This window comes from Xiphophorus maculatus, chromosome 14, assembly GCF_002775205.1.
Source record: "Xiphophorus maculatus strain JP 163 A chromosome 14, X_maculatus-5.0-male, whole genome shotgun sequence".
NCBI lineage: Eukaryota > Metazoa > Chordata > Actinopteri > Cyprinodontiformes > Poeciliidae > Xiphophorus > Xiphophorus maculatus.
In genome coordinates, this window is record NC_036456.1 from 10,160,029 (window position 1) to 10,176,582 (window position 16,554).

The 16,554-nt window shown below is 41.5% G+C and overlaps 2 protein-coding genes across 3 annotated transcripts; one reads left to right on the forward strand and one right to left on the reverse strand.

The window, feature by feature from the left end:
* Positions 1-833: 833 nt before the first annotated feature.
* Positions 834-8,790, reverse strand: nelfa (negative elongation factor complex member A). The gene is made up of 11 exons (XM_005807228.3): positions 8,172-8,790; positions 6,455-6,626; positions 6,196-6,357; positions 5,987-6,076; positions 5,757-5,884; positions 5,081-5,150; positions 4,898-4,986; positions 4,680-4,788; positions 4,277-4,605; positions 4,087-4,186; positions 834-2,723 (listed from the first exon to the last, which is right to left on the reverse strand). Exons 1-11 carry the CDS (start codon positions 8,379-8,381, stop codon positions 2,539-2,541), a joined length of 1,644 nt encoding a protein of 547 aa, XP_005807285.1. The 5' UTR covers positions 8,382-8,790; the 3' UTR covers positions 834-2,538.
* A 268-nt stretch (positions 8,791-9,058) lies between these two features.
* Positions 9,059-13,999, forward strand: c14h4orf48 (chromosome 14 C4orf48 homolog). 2 transcript variants are annotated; one of them, XM_023346590.1, is made up of 5 exons: positions 9,059-9,387; positions 10,420-10,532; positions 10,759-10,894; positions 11,394-11,482; positions 13,029-13,999. In XM_023346590.1, the coding sequence occupies exons 1-5, from the start codon at positions 9,165-9,167 to the stop codon at positions 13,098-13,100; spliced, it is 633 nt and encodes a 210-aa protein (XP_023202358.1). In that variant the 5' UTR covers positions 9,059-9,164; the 3' UTR covers positions 13,101-13,999. The 2 variants fall into 2 exon arrangements, with proteins under 2 accessions (XP_023202358.1, XP_005807284.1); XM_005807227.2 differs by lacking the exon at positions 9,059-9,387 and having other exon boundaries at positions 10,389-10,532.
* The last annotated feature ends 2,555 nt before the right edge of the window (positions 14,000-16,554 follow it).

The window sequence follows — 16,554 nt, forward strand, 5'->3', positions numbered from 1 at the left end:
GTGTTTTTTTACTGGTGCACAAAATGAGCCATGCATGAACGTCACCTTTGCTCAAAGAACAAAACCAACACAATGCATGAACTCACAACAAATTACAGTATTACTTTATTCTGGCCCCCAAAAAATATTTCAGCCCCATAAACGAATTTCAACCCCCCAAAATATTTTTTTACTATTTTTACTAATTACAAATAAATTTGGATTTTTTTGAAGAATTTAAAAAATTTTTTAATAACTTGTTTTATTTTATTTTAAATTTAATTTGTTTTTTGTCGTTTAGAATCCACAAAATACTTTTTTGGGGCCAGAATTAAGCATTGCAAAAATGACATACCTGCAAATCAGTGTGACTTCTGCTGTTTGTTTTTGGGAGACCAGTTCAGAGAGGCGTGGCTTCACCTTGGCAAGTGCATCTTCAGAGCAAAGTCTGTTCATTTTCTTCCTTTTTTGCTTGACATATTTAGTATGGATTAGAATATTAAGAAAGAAACCACACGACGTACAACTACGACAGCCGCTGATACTGCGCGCACTAAATTCCCCGCAGCACTGATTGGCCGAGCAATGTAACATGATCCTCTGCAGCAAGTGATGGTCAAGCGGGGCGCGTCATCACGACTTCACACAAGTGTGTCTTTACCTCTGCGGCTCCTCCGAACCCCTAGGGTTCGATAGAACCCAGGTTAAGAACCACTGCTTTAGAGTGAGAAGGAAGCTGTGGCTGACTGCAACCAGTTCAAGCATCGACATCATCACACCACCTCAGACCAAATCATGTTTTAAAAGTGAAGCCTGTTTAGATTTTGTAGCAAATTTTGAGGCACAATTTCCCGTTTCAGACCAAGTTCTAGGTGAGTGGAAACACTGTTGGAGTGTTAAGCTGTAGCACTGTGCAGACTTTGCTTTTCACCACCACTGTGTTAATAAATCTTCCACTAATTTATATATAAATCTAAATAAAGCTCAAGTACAAACAGTTGATGGTTTCTGTGACTGGAGTTGTGTGACTTTAGATTTAATGTAAATCCATCCTTTTCTTCTTGAACCACCACAGCCGACTGCTTTAAAATAAGAGTTCTTCTTTTGATCATAATTCAAAACTATGAATCAGAACTGGATCAGATCGGTAAACAAAAGCTTTGCTTTTCGGTTTCGCTCCTTCATTTAACGTGATCTGATTGCTTGTTAATAAAACAGCAAGACGCTTCAACTTCTCAGTTTACCCAGATCCAGAAAAATACACATTTATGTAGGAAACCCTCCATAAGGAAGCGTCTCTTAAAGGTCGACAAGCGTCAAGGTTTGTGGTGCAAAAGGAAAGAGACGTTGATAAATTATTTAAAACTTGTTACACCTTTAATGTGACATGAATACAGTACAGTTCAACCAAAAAAAAATCAAATGGAAGGAATAATATTTAAGAAGCTGGCTGCATACATTTCTACTTTTAATAATTTCTTGAAGCACCTTTTAAATCAGTTTCAGCATCCCACATCTGGTCTCGCTAATCCAAAGGTCTAAATCAAAATAAAATCTGAAGGTTTTGGAAGTCATTTTGATTTCATTCACTTAATGAATAAAGTTAAAATTACTTCCAAAACGGCACCATCATGAGCTCCAGAAGACATGATGGTGCCACCACCACTGTTTTCTGCATGGTGCAAATCACTAGTGGGTCAGCTAAACTGCATTTATGGTTCGTTACATATGAACTCAAGCAGGTGCTTCAACAAAACTTCAGTCTTGAAGTTGTACCTATTAATGCAACCAATGGATTAAAGTTTTTTATTTCACTCTTGTTTGCTAATTGACTTGTACAGAATAGATGTCACATTATGTGTAAAAACTTTAAAATGATGAAATGTCAGTTTACGTTTTAACACTGCGGAGAGCCGCTGACATAATTCAGCTTAGAACCAGGTCAAACAAATAAAACTCATTTTGACAACTTGGACTGAATCGAAGGATAAGTAATGATGAAAGATACCCTCAACATGGAGTCTGTTGTATCTTTATTTTCTTCCCTTCCTTTGAAAAAGGCTGAAAAATAATTAACACCAACCAGAAGGCTCCTCACACAACTTGACGGCATTGAGAGGAATTACCCGCCTGTGGTTTGTTTGTTTTTGTCTTTTCTGCGTCGCCTGCAATGAGAACAACGTCTCCATTTAGTGAACAACATTCAATCTTGAAGGGCCGAAGCTGAAAATTATTATTTTTTTTTAATACAGAATACAGACAGCTTTTGCCTCGGCGCTCAAAGGTGCCAGCCGTAACGTCGGCCGTCCTGAACCCGCATTGTTCAACAACTGGAGCGGACTTAAAAACGAACAGTAAAAGAGGGAAAGGAGGGGGTGGGGGAAGAAAAAAGGAAGCTCTCCATTTTGGTAAAAGGGAGGATTCTTTCTCTCCTTGACAACCTGTGCGAGCTTGATTTGGCCCAAATGTTTGTGTACATAAATGTGTTTTTTTTTTTGTGTGTGTGTGAAGTGTGTGTGTGAATTTTGGGGCGTGGGTTTTTGTGCGTGTTGGGTCCCTTCAGGAAGTGTTGGTGATGGGTTTGTATTTCTTGAGGCGGGTCCACTGTCCTGTCGAATAGTTCATTTCGAAGACCGTGTCGACCAGCATGGTCGTGCTGCCGGTGCCGTCGGCTTTGGGCAGAACCTCCGTGTGCTCGCTCAGCTTGATCTGGATGATGTCCCCCTGCTCCGGGCACGGGTTCTCTGTACGGGGATCCAGACAGAAAACGGGTTACATTTAGCCCCGAACAGGAAGTACAAAAGCTCAGGAAGGAAATTATGATTCAAGACTGATGCAGTTATGGCGCGGGGCTCATCTTCAAAAGTCTCTGCAATATTTGATGTGAAGCAATCAATCAAGTTGATTATCACACTGAAAACAGATTATAAGGCTTTTAAAGTCAATTGTGACTTTAAAAGATTTGTCATTTTTCTTAATATCTTTTCAAGTTAAAGAAATGTAAACAAAATGTTGCAAAAGTGTTTCAACCTTTTGAACTCCATCATTTATCAAGTTACAACTATGAACTTCAATGCCTGTTGAATTCTGACAGACCGACACATGAGTACCAGAAAATACCAGGATGCCCTCACATCGTTAAGTCTTAAATTCAATAATAATTTAAAAAAGAACTTAAGTTGGCCTTAAATGTTGTCATGACTGTTTAATCTTGTATAGCTTTATCTTTTCCCCTCAAGACTTTCTGTCAGGCAAAAATTATGAGTCGCACGCAGACGTCTTCATTGAGTTCTGCGAGGCTGTCGAGGCTACCGTAAGCTAGCTGCTAAAATACCCTTGCTAGCTAACTGTTTTGTATCTGTCTACACCAATGGCTCACTTTCATTGTCAACCCGTATGGTGAATACTGTGCAAAAAAGTGCTTGGCATTACGAGGGTTAAAACTGTAGAGAGCCCTGTACAGTTCCAAGTCTAAGTTTTTGTTGTGATACAGGTCGTACATTTGATTCATAATGGTCTTAAAAATTTTATGCAACCTGCAGAAACCCTGAATGTGTCAGATTCTATTCAGACCGCATAGGAACCTGATCCAATCTGACTGAACTTGAGCCATCGTGTAAAGAAGAATGGGCAAAAATTTAAGAGTAGCTAGGGTGACCAGACGTCCTCTTTTTCCCGGACATGTCCTACTTTTCAGACCTAAAAAGATGTCCGGGGGGAATTTAAAAATCGTCCGGGATTTTGGTCACATTACATAGCTTACAGTGCATTGTAGGGCACTGCGCATGGCGCTGCGTGTCACGTAATCCCTGAGCCGCGTCAGTGCGGGCAGCCCCCCCCCCCCCCCCCCCCCCCCCCCCCCCAAGGTTGTCCGGGTTTTCCCAAAGTAAAATATGGTCTCCCTAAGAGTAGCAAAAAGTGGCTCTACAGAGTGTTGACTATCCCAAAGCATGTGACAAAGGTAAAGTGAATAGTGAAGTGAATATTTTTGCAAAAGGGCTTTGTAGATATCCATTTTTGTGCCTTAGTAGGGATCACCATGATGGAAAGATCAGTTAAAAACTGGTTTCCTTCAGAGCCAGACAGGTGGCACTAGTCTTCTCTTACCTCTGGATCCAGCCATGAACCCCAGAATGAGAGCCTTCTCTGGCCTGGTGACCTTGTTTGCGGTCTTGAACATCTCCTGAGCGGCGTACATCTGGTCTCTCTGAGGAGCGGAAACAGCAGAGATTCAGCAACATGTCTTCCTAAATCATTCTGACTCTAAACCTTCCAGGTTTTTTCCCCCTCTTCATACCGTGAGTGAGAGGTTCTTTTTGGGTTGGGGTTGCGCTGGCGTAGGTGCTGGTGTCGGTGTAGGAGTCTGAGGAGTGGTGGGGGGCTGGGTGGGAGTCTCCGGCTGGCTGGCGGTGGCGGCCGCCGGCGGCCCGTTGTTGGCCGGCGTGGAGGTGGGTGTGCTGGGGGACGTGGGAGTGGCGGGGTTGGCCGTGGAGCCGGCGTTGTACATGGGCGTCCGCTGCTTGTACTGGCTGGGTAAGGTGGAGCCGGCGCCGGCCGCTGCTGTGGTGGACTCCTCTGGCTGGCGAGCTGCCTGCAGCATGTCCCGTCCAGAACCACCAGCGTTGGCTATGGAGGGGATTGGAAGATGTTTTCATTACAAATCACTCCACACAGGGAGAGAGCCGAGCTGCTTCACCAACCTGGCTGCGCCTCGGAGCTGGGAATGTAAGAGGAGGAGGGAACCATGCTGGGTGTAGCCGGCAGGTAGCTGGTAGAGGGCAGGGGATTCTCGTTTAGCGCCCCAAGTTTCTGAAAACCAGAACAGAAGATTTGAAACAGTCATTCTAGAGAAGTAAAAGCTGACAAAGACAGACATGGATGTGTTATGCGATAGAAACCGGATCCATGCGTGGAATACCTGAGCAGAGACGAGGCCAGCAGCGTAATCTGGAGTGGTGTTCTCCACCACCGACTCTTCTTTGGCTGCTTTTTCTCCGGCTTCTGGTTCTGTAGTCAGGAAAATATATCATCCAGTCACCAACACATGAAGAAATCTGCAGCCTGCATCGAATATAGAGGGGAAACATGTGAAGATGCTCACCTAAAGTCTTTCTTCTCCTCTTCGCCTCTCTTCCAGCTCCAACCATGTCCAACTCTGAAATATCTAAAAGCTAAAAAACAAACAAACCTTTATTTATTGATATTTTTTTCACAGCGTAAACCAGAATAATTTTACACCAGAGTAAAAGTGACTGAAAGTAATCAACATTCAGTGCTGAGAAAAAGTTTGTCTTTAAATGTCTAAACTGCTTGTGTCAGTTTAGATATTTAAACTGACAAGCAGTTTAGACAATAACTTTTATAAAGCAGAATTGCCACTATAAATTTAACTAAGTGATAAATTGCCTCAGTAATTACATCTATAAATGATAATACTGTCATTCTGAGACCATTTTCAACTAATATAATAATGGCTTAACAATGCAAGTTTGCCCTCTCAAAGACTTAACTTTATTTTAAATATCCAAAATAAACAACCACAACAATAAATGCAAAGAAAAGTATTTTCTGTAAACTAAATTGTCCTTCAAAAAATATTTTTCATCAGATCAAGTTCATTTTTATCCGTCATTAATTGATTAATTACTGAGACAGGTTTACTATAAAGTGCTTCTGGTGACAAAAAAGCAAGAACTGGAGGAACCCGACAGCATGCGAATACGTTTTTGCAGCATCAGCGCCGTCATGATGCAGAAATCAGATCAGGAGGTACCAACCTTGACCCCTCTCTCCTTCCGTAGAGGAGTCCGTGGGGAGGGGATGGGTGTGCGGTTACTGGGAGGGCTGAATAAACTGGGAGCAGTGGGGCTGCGGAACGGGGCCTTGGGAATTCCTTTGAGAGGAGCTGTGACGCAAACAGAAAGGCTTTAGTAACTAAAATGTTAAAAACAGAAATTGAAAAGGTTGAAACAAACTGAGGTTTGTGATTTCATGACCACAAACTCACTTGTGGTATCAATCTTTTTGACCAGTCCTCTCCCTTTGGCGTGAAAAGGCACTCCGGCTGTCTTCTTCAGCTGCTGCGCCGTTTCTGTTGCTGCAAGAGAAACTGAACTTGTCAAGATATTTCCGTGTCGCTGCTACAGACGTTTTCACAATGAGCCAAAGATCCGATTTTATTCCTAGTCAGATTTGGGGAGATCCTGGTTGGCGTACATTTCTGAAGCAGTTCTGCTCTCAGCGTTGCACTCTTTGGCTTCCTCTTGAGCTGGAAATGTTTGACGGGGGGAGTGAGCGGTCCTACTAGAGTGGTCAGCGCGTTCTTGTTCAGGTACTGGCATTCCAGGGGGAGCATGGCGGACGCCTCGCACTCGCCCACTGAAGAGAGAGAGGTTTGTGTTTGTGACTGCTGACAGGAGCAAATGGGTTCATCCGTTTGATTAAGGTCAAACAAAAAAGCAAACGGTTCCCCAACCTTTCTCCCTGAGTTCACCGAGAATGTCCTGCACATTCGGATTCTGCTCCTCCAAGTCCAGGTTGAGAGAGCCGGTCTCCGGGAAGGACTTGAGGATATCGGCCACCATCAGCACCCAGGGCTCCGAATCCACCGTGGCCAGCTGGATTATCTCAGACAGAGCCTCCTTCATCTGCTGGGACAGGAGGGAGCGGTCAGACACTGACCGTTTACCACAGCTAGGGCTCAATTCAAATTAATTTAGAATGAATTTGATGAGAGCTGTGTGGATATTGATCGTTTCAGCAGAAACTATACAGCTGCTGCATTCAAAGAGAAGGAAACTATAATAATAAGTCACTACTGATGGCAACTTTGTCAGTATTTTAATTTTATGATTTTTTTTAAATATACTGGTCTACTTGTTCTGGTGTGCAGAAAGTAAAGTTTAGAAGATGACAAAGAACAAGCAAACATGGAGGGAGGAGTAACAAATGGATGCTTCAGTCGTCATCAAAGATGCTAAAAGATAAAGAATGGTTTTTAGTGTGTAGTCGATTGATTGTTCCTTTCACAAGTGAAACTGCTCTGTTACAGAACTGTGCACAATACTCAAGTCACCTCTCATTTCTTTATATTCTTCCTCAGAGAAACTGAAACTTCTGGGAAATTTGATCAAGAACTCAATCGATATTTGCATTGAGACTTAAAAACTCTTAAGCTTGAGGAATGAGACATTGTTGTACATTTCTTTTGGCAACGTATATATTTTAACTGCAATCAACAGGTAGTCTGCCTCGTCATGATTCCCGCATCATGACTACGCAGAGATATTTGAATCAATGAAAAAATCTTAACAGTTTAAAACATTAAATTATGTTTTAACACAAACGAGGTGATTTCCAAAAAGCAAGCTGATTAAAATATGAAACCCTACAAACAATGCTATTTCAATCAAAATCATGTGAATTCTTGTCATTATTACAATGATCTACAATTTCATTTAAACAATTAATATTAGTATTCATTTATTTAACTTATTGATAAAATTATTTACTTTTTATTTTCAAATATATTATAAAACTTCATAATACTATTTTTAGTGATTACTTTTAACTTTGTGACCTTTAGCATCGTTTCTTGCTCGTCTTAAACTCCAGACCCAACTAGACTTGGCATCTACAAATGAGACATAAAGAAACAAAGTAAAAGCAGGTTCTGGTTCGGGGCTCCTGCGTGTCCAACAAGATGACCGAAAGCTGCATTCTGCGCAGCTGAAAGCTGATATGTCGGGCCGGGAGTTGGTACCGCCCTCCAGCGCAGCCAGATCCTGCGTCTGCCCCTCATCCACCACAATGTCTGCAGGAAGCCGCCAGGCTAACGTTGCCCGCGTAAGCTGCAGAGTTTCTGCGGAGAAAACCCAAACTTTCTGCGGAGCTAGTTTCGTCACGGAGCGGCCCGCCGTTCGCGTTGTATTAATATTACACGTAAACGTTGGTAGAAGCGCCGCGGCTAGTAGCAGAAAGTATCAGCCTGCTGCTTCCAAAGTTAGCTCGACCTGTTAGCGGTTAACGACAACAGCTTTAGCTTTCAAGTAGAAAACAAACTCATCCGCCGCTTTGTGATTTAGTTCAGCCATCTGCGGACGGAGCTCCTCTCCTGGATAGAAGCGGGTTTCACCTGCGCCTCCCCACTTCTGCGCTGTCGAGAGCAACTTAACCGAAGCTCCGCGACCCACCTCGTCAACGGTCCGCCTGGGAAGATGCAGCATCCCGAGCAGCAGTTTGAGCTTCACCGGCGGCGACAGGCTCGAGAAACACAACCGTATGTTGTCGATTACTGACACGGTGAGGAGGGAGGCGATGCTCGGAGGCGTCCACAGCTCGTCCGTGGATCCTAGTTTGTTGTGAAGCCACAGGCCGGTGTCGCTGTCCTTCATCGACGCCATCTTGGAAAAAGAAGCGTTTTGAGTTCGGGCATTTTAACAGGCTACCTAAGAAAAACAGCAGTCAGGACCCCGCCCACGCCAGTCCGGGCGACGTATATAAACATTGAACTATGAAAATTACGGAAGGAAAGCAGGAGTTTATCCCTGCTGTGAAAAGTGTCGTCTGTCTTTACAATTGCGTCTTTTCCTTTGTGTAAAAGATCAGTTTTAGTTGGTGTTTTGAATTCTACGCTTGCATAACTTAGTTCAACAAAAATATTGAGACAAGGAGGCGAAATACAAATGTATACTGCACACTGCGTGCAGGCAAGGTTTAGTTTGGGCCGTGTTAGATCTTCATTTTTATGCATATTTTAAAACTCCAAGCTGTATAAACTTGAACGCTTATTGAAAATAAACATATCAGCTGATGTGTGTTTGTTTAACGATGGAAGGCGGGGCCTGAGGAGATCAACACCCCATATCAAGGTGTGCATAATTATTAGGCAGCTTCTTTTTCTCAGGAAAAAAGAGATTTAAGTGACTCTGGAAAGTCCAAAATTGTAACTCGCAGGGATGCAGCGCCCTTGAAATTGCTAAGATATTGTGGTGTGATCACAGAATCATCAAACGCTTTGCTGCAAATAGTCAATACGGTTGCAAGGAACGTGTTAAAAAAAAAGGACGTAAATTAACTGCCAAAGATTTGAGAAGAATCAAACGTGAAGCTGCCAAAAACCCATTACCTTCCAGTGCTATCATATCCCAGAACGGCAACCTACCTGGAGAGCCCGGTAGTAAAAGATGTTCAGAGCTCAGAGACATGGCCAAGGTAAGGAAGATTGGGCCAAGACGGATCTGAAGACAGATTTTTCAAAGGTTTTATGGACTGATGGCATGAGAGTGACTCTTGATGGACCAGATGGATGGGCCCATTGCTGGATCAGCAATGGGCACAGAGCTCCACTTCGCATCAGACGCCAACAAGGTGGAGGCAGGGTACTGGTACGGGCAGGTATTACAAAAGGTGAGCTAGTTGGACCTTTTTGGGTTGAAGATGGACACAAAATCAACTCCCAAAACCTGCTGCCAGTTTTTAGAAGACACTGTTTTCAGGAAAAAGTCTGAAAAGAAGACTATGATTTTTATGCAGGACAATGCTTCACCTTATGCATCAAAGTACTTCACTATGTGGCTAGCCAGTAAAGGCCTTAAAGATGAAAGAATATAGTTGATCGTCAACAGATCAAGAAACTGACAGACTCCATGAATGGAAGTTCACGGAGTCTGAAAATAATGGTGGCTATATTGGTTATTTTTTTTAAATGTCAGAAATGTTTGTCAATTTAGAGTTGTATGCCCATTATTCTCACTTTAACGGACGACAATAAACAAGTGAGATGGGAACATTTTCAGTTTGAATACAGTTGCATAACAATTCTGCACACTAATAGTTACCCAATAATTGTGCACACATAGATGTCGTCCTAAAAAAGCCAAAATCTCACTTTAACTTTCTTATATATTCAGGTTTGAGAGGTGGATTGACCCAGAGCGCTGTAACTGTTCAACAATAAAATTAATCCTCAAAACTTCCACTTGAGTAATAATTATATACATTTTTGATATTTTTTGTAAATATTTAAAAGAAATATCTCAATGAATAGTTTTCTTTATACTTCACATATATTTGTGATTTTGTGTCAGTTTATAACAAAATACCAATATATATTTATATAGCACCTTTCAAGATATAAATCACAAAGTGTTTTAGAACAAGGCACAAAAGCAAAACTCAAATTCTATCTACAATTTATATATTTAAATTTAGATATAATTTGTTATAATTATATATATATATAATATACAATATTATGATATATTAATTATATATATAATTTTTATTTGTATATAATTAATATATAGGAATAAGTAGAATTTCACAAATGTATAATTTGATTTGACTGATACATTTCATGCTTTTTTTTTCTTTTTTCTATTTGCTCAAGGCTTTATTTTGAATGCTGCCACCGGAAGTTTTAACTCTGTTCTGCAAAAGCTGTGTTCAGGTGTCCTTCGGCGCATGCGCACTTCGCTGATCTATATAAATCATCGCTCGGTGGGCATTTTCAGGCTGATCTGGTTTTAAAAAGCATCCTCGGCTCATTGAAGGTAATTAAATATAAAAACTACGGAATAAGCCGCAATAATTCTGTATGTAGCGCATTTATAAAGGCGATGTTCTGCGAACTGACGTGTAAATTTGACCAACAAAGCCCGTAATATTTTTGTGATCTGATTTACTGGCGGCCTTTTTATTACGCTCTACGTAGTTTTTTCATCTGAAATATATATATATATATATATTTTCTTCCCCCCTCCAATCTATAAATAACAGGAGACTGACCGGACCATCGCCATGGCGTCCAGTGGATCATATGTGCAGGTAGCGCTGGTTCTGCTGGCGGTCCAGCTCGTCTGTGTCGGAGCCGCTGAGGCGGATCAGGAGACGGGGACCGTGATCCCTGCCGAAAGTAGGTGGATTAAAAAAAAACCAATTAAATAAAATCTGAAAGAGGTGGAAATATGTCTGCCTTCGTGATGTTTGTTTTTCATCCGCTAATGATTCCGCATCCCACAGGGAGCACAGAGTGGAAATTATGGGTCATTCTTTGTAATGAATGCGATCATTTATCATAAAAATAAGACCGAAGATGACAAAAAAAAATCATGCGATTAATGCTTGTAGCTCCGCGTGAAGATGGAGACTGAATTTAAGACAAAGGCTCAACACTTTTAGTAATAACTAGCCAATATTTTCAGACCAGTTTTATTCAGTACAATTTTAAATTTGTGTCCATTTCCCGTTAAATTTGCCTCCTGTTGCAGTTTATTAAAAGATCACTGCCTTGTCTCATATTGGACCTGTTGACCTTGTTCTGCACTAACATTACTTACACCTGCTGATATAAATGAAAAATACAAGTGGAAAAAGCTAAACTTGTTACATTTCTCAACACTTTGTGCTTGCAGGTCGTCCATGCGTTGACTGTCATGCCTTTGAGTTCATGCAGAGGGCGCTGCAAGATCTGAAGAAGACGGCTTTTAACCTTGATGCCAGGGTCAGGGAAACTTTTCATCTGCTCAGACCATTAGAGCATGAACATCATCTTTTTGTAAATCTTTTTGCTTGACCTTGTGGGTGTTGTAAGTAGAGCGCTTGGCTGAATTCCTACTTTAAGCTTTAAATTTTAACAATTTAAAAATTGTCTGAAGAGTTTATAGGGTCAGTTTATCAATCAAAAATAATAATAACTGCAGTGAAAAACTTTTTTCATTTTAAAGATTTCTCCTGCTTTTGCTCGTCAAGCTGATTTTAATATCAGAACGCCATTTTTAAATTACAAATTGAATATACTTTGGTTCACTGCTTTTTGAGACCCTTTAAACCTGCTTCATGTTGTCAGACGGGTTCTAAGTGATTACTTGATTTTACCTGTCAGTCCTGGGTGTTGACAGATTTGACCAAAACTGTATCTGATCACAGTTAATTATCACAAGGAAGGCAATTATATTTTCACAACAGGCTGATTGGGTATATATTTTTCTCTCTCTTAATAAATGAAATCATTATTTCAAAGTGGCTTTTTGTGTCCACTCAGATGGTCCGAAACATTTACGTTTGACAAAAAAAGAAAGCAGGAAAAATCTGGGAAAAGGGCAAAGACTTTTTCACAAGACCGAAGGCCAGTGGGTGTGCTTCATGTTAGTTACAAAAGAGTTAATACTGATCTTTAAAATAAATGAATTAGGCATTATTACACAGGTACAACCAGTGGAGCTGCTGTCACTTTTCAGCGAAGCTAATCTGGGATGCTCACATCACAACTCCCTTTCCCCAAAAAAATTATCTGAGAAAAACAAACATTTAAAGCTTTGCGAATCAGCTTGTTAGAATATATTTAATGCAGTAAATACTGAAACTAGCTGACATATTAAGTAATCAAAAAGCCCAACTAAATGATCATTCTTCCCTCTTGAATTTGATAAGTCCAACCTGACCTTCTGCATCTTATACATTTATCATATCATTTATCTTTTATTGAGACAAATTTCTTATCATGATAATAATTTTGATTTATCGTTCTGACGGTAAATTAAAATGAATTATGCTTAAAAAATAAAGAACTGTATTACAAATGCATGTTTTTCAAGAGCTGTATTTGTGGTTGTGGGGCTATAATTGTTGTGCCACGCAGTCACAGCCATACAGTTAATTAAAAAAGAAGCAATAAATCTATCTTATTGTCACTTTTGTTATCACAACTATACCACAAAAATCGTGATAAAACTTAAGGTCCGCCCCTACTGTTACAGCTCCAGTCAGAAAATATCCATTATTCTTGGCTTTTTAATATTGCATCTTTGCAGATTAATAATCATTCCACCCTGGGGGGAAAAAAAAGAAATACTACAATCACATTATTAAAATGTCCAAATTAGGATGAAGACTAATCCAGATAATGAGTGTATGGAAACGTCTCACCAGAACTGTTTTTCTTTGGGCAGTAACCACTCCAAACAATCGTAATATGGCATCTCATGGATTTCGCCTGAAGGCAAATGGGATATCTGACGTCTCTCACACTGGATTGCTTCCTGTTGCAGACGGAGACTCTGGTGCTGCGGGCCGAGCAGAGGGCTCTGTGCGGCTGCATGGCCACCACCACGCTGCGCTGAGCCTCGCCCGCTCCGACACGCTGACAACGATCCGTCTCAGACCTCTACACATGTACAGAAACTCCCATCTGAACTTCTCTGAACGACAGGCACTTTATATGATTTGTTTTCATCACATTTGGGTGCAGCTCTGATTTCCACCACAGGGGGCGTCATTGTTGTTGTTTTTTTTAATCTTATTTAAGACGCTGGTCGATGTTTGCGAATCCCCACATCTCTGAATTGTCCTCATCGTCCTCGTCGAAGCATAAACACGTTTTTCTACTTACTAGTAACTGACTGTAAAACGTAGACACAGTAGGATGCATCTGTATATGATTGTGCTGTATGAGGTCACTGTTTACACTTTGAACTGTAGCATCAGAGTTTATTTAACTGCTCACAATAACAGCAGTTTGACACAGTAATTTAAGATAATAAGAATAATCTGACTGTCATTTAAATAATTGTAATTAGCTGACTCACGAGCCTGTGGGAGCGGATGGGTAACTCAAAGGAAAGTTCTGTTTCCTCCACGGTCAGCTGTGGAGACGTTTTTGTTTCTGTGAAAATACTTTTAGGAAGAACACTCGTAGGTCTTGGTTTAGCACAGCACTGTAGCATGAATTTATAGCACTTTCGTTTCACGCGGTAAAGGCTGGTGTGTGCAAATGGTGTGAAGGCGCTTGCCGTACGTCTGCGGAGCTCGGCCCGATTTCGGGGCGTCTGCAGGAAAAGTGATGAGGCGGGCGGGATCGGATGAGCTGCGGCATCAGCAGGGAGGGGAAGAGGGGATGAAGAGAACTGCAGCAGGGAACAGAAAATCGTCTTACCGTTTCATTAACAATGTAGTTTGCAAGTCACAAGAGGCTCCACTTACAGTGTTAATGTTGTACCTATAAATAAAGTCATCAAACAACCGTCTTTGCTCCCTTTCTTCTTTTTTTTCTTGTGGGAGGCGGGGGCTGACCTGTAATAAAAGAGAGAAAATATAGATTTGTGACTGCTTTAACGAATGAACGCAACAATTTATTTTAGTGCCACTGGAAAAGGAAACAGCTGTGGTACAGCAAATGCTTAAAACCAACAAAAAATATGATTAGGTCGTGAAATAAACCAAAAGCTTTTTGCTAGTTTAAGTATTTCCTGCCGTAAGCATCACCAAACTCACATCCTTCTTTACACAGGTGCATTTTAATGTATTGGAATAAAAGTAAATTCAATTCAATTATAACACTCATAGAGTCATCACACACAGAATGATGCATTTTAAGACTTTATTAACCCAATTAACCTAATTAATCATGACAAACCCAAAATGTTTCTCCGAAGGGTTGAATATTCTAAACCATCGATACAAAATGTGGTCTCAGAAAAAAGTTGTGGTCTACTCAGACAGTCGCTGACACCTTCAAGAATCAGAGTGCTGTTCTCAAGTATTTCAGTAGAAAGTTGAGTGGAAGGAAAAAGGTACAAGCAATATAAATAACTGCAACTTTGAGAGGACTGAAGGAAAGCCTATTCAACGGGCGGACATGTTTGTATGGGAACATAGTTTCATATCCAGGATTAACTTCTTCTCGACCAGAAGACGTTACAGTCACTAAGGAAGAGGACATAGATTCGCTCACACTGGGTTTTACTTAGGGGTGTTGGGGTAGAGATGGTTCCAAACGTTTGACTGTCACACATTTCTGATTTTTATTTGTAAAAAGAAATGATGAAACCCTGAATGCCTTTACTTGAGCCTCACAATTATGACCCACTTCATGTCAGTAGCACATAACTAGTTAATTATGTTGAAGTTTGTGGTTGCAACATGAAAAATGAGTTAAAGGAACAATATGAAGAAAGTTGAGGATTTATTTTGCCATTCCTCCAAACAAATAAAAATATTTTAGAGCAACGTTCTGATCCCTGGCGCCTCTTTAGTTCTGGGTTTATTTGTGCAGTGAGGCAGCAAAAGTAAAGCTCTAACATAATGCTGTTTCTGCTTACCTCATCTCTTCCTAGACACACATACAAACATCTTTAATATATATCTATACTGTATATATATTTACAGCCGTGATTACCACCGGGAGGAGAAGGAAAACAGAAAACGCCGATCCATCACCTCAGTTGGGCTCTTATCTGCACCAGCAGGAGGCGCTCCGAGTACAGGCAGGCGGGCAGCTGTGTCGCAGCGCTGCGCCACTCTCCTGCTTCCTGGTGTGTGGAAGCTGGCTCCGAAAGCGGTCAGGGCGAGATTCTGTAAACAGATACAGGCAGGGAAACGCCGCGGAGCCCCGCCGGCCGGTGAAGAGCCTGCAGTGACCTGGCAGGTTTCTCTGCTGCCCTGCTGAGGCAGCTCCAGCCTGCCGGGGCCGATGGAGGTTTAAACTCTGTACCTTCTTCCCCCAATCCAACTTCTCTTTCATCTTCTCCTGGAGAATCTGACTGCATCGACAGCCAGCTGTCAGAAAGCCTCCAGAGGAAAATCCCCAATACTTCCAGTCCCTTTTAATCCATCCTTCGTCTCGGTTCGGGACTGCTCTCACCGAACCACAGAGGCTTCCACTCATTGTTCTGTTGCAGAGCTTCTCAAAGCAGATCGCAGGGAAACCCAGGCAGAGCCACTGAGCGGGACAAACCGAGTTGCTAAGCTCAGAATATAACTGCAGAAATGGTCATTAGAAAGCGTTTTATGGGCATCATTATTTAGATTTCAACTAATTATTTAAGTAAGAACAAGTTTAAGGCACTTCCCCAGGGCGTCAAAATGCCAAGGGGCGATCTGACTGCTAAATAACATTGAAAACAATCAGCTGCACCCCAATTAATTAATTTTGTAAACATTTCTTTCCAGCTCATTAAGCTTGTCAAACAGGAGAGGGCAACCTCCCGCGTTACAAAAACAGTAAATGAAAGAATGACTGTAACCCACAACCGGGTGATGATCCGGAACTGCATCACCAAACATAGATTATCACTTTAGTGCTAAAGCCTTGACTCTTGCATCCATCCGGTGCTCTCTCCCTAAACAACCGTTTAACTCTCACATGCCTTGGGCCGGCTCTGCCCTCTAGCTTAAACAGTATCTTCACAACTGAGCCGCAGGCAGCCATTTATTTTCTCCGTTCCCACACGCTGAGGGCGTCTCTGAGAACAACCTGCTCTGTGGGGGGCGCTGACATCTCCAAGGGCAGATCTAAGATATGGGATTGCCACTGGTTGCAGAATGTCAGCTTTGTATTTTCCTCTGAACTTCAATCAGGACGACGAGGCTTGCTATAAGGGAAACACCATCACACATCGTCGCCGTTCTTTGTGAGCACAACACAACCTGCTCAACTTTTCACATTTACAACCCTCAGATGTTTTTATCGAATAGATGGATAAATCAGTTAACGCTGTGAGGCATTGTCACAAGAAAGAAACAAATTTTCTTACTTTTGCTACTAAAAATATCCTTAGCCCATCTTTTATCACTTCC

What these genes read in the sequence shown, in the direction of transcription:
- nelfa (XM_005807228.3), bottom strand. Translation starts at nt 8,381, where the DNA reads ATGGCGTCGATGAAGGACAGCGACACCGGCCTGTGGCTTCACAACAAA. An exon ending in CGGTGAACTCAGGGAGAAAG is followed by an intron (nt 6,358 to 6,454) that starts GTTGGGGAACCG and finishes CTCTCTCTTCAG; the next exon opens with TGGGCGAGTGCGAGGCGTCC. An exon ending in CAAAAAGATTGATACCACAA is followed by an intron (nt 5,885 to 5,986) that starts GTGAGTTTGTGG and finishes TTTGCGTCACAG; the next exon opens with CTCCTCTCAAAGGAATTCCC.
- c14h4orf48 (XM_023346590.1), top strand. Translation starts at nt 9,165, where the DNA reads ATGTTCAGAGCTCAGAGACATGGCCAAGGTAAGGAAGATTGGGCCAAG. An exon ending in ACGGGCAGGTATTACAAAAG is followed by an intron (nt 9,388 to 10,419) that starts GTGAGCTAGTTG and finishes GTTCTGCAAAAG; the next exon opens with CTGTGTTCAGGTGTCCTTCG. An exon ending in GACCGTGATCCCTGCCGAAA is followed by an intron (nt 10,895 to 11,393) that starts GTAGGTGGATTA and finishes TTGTGCTTGCAG; the next exon opens with GTCGTCCATGCGTTGACTGT.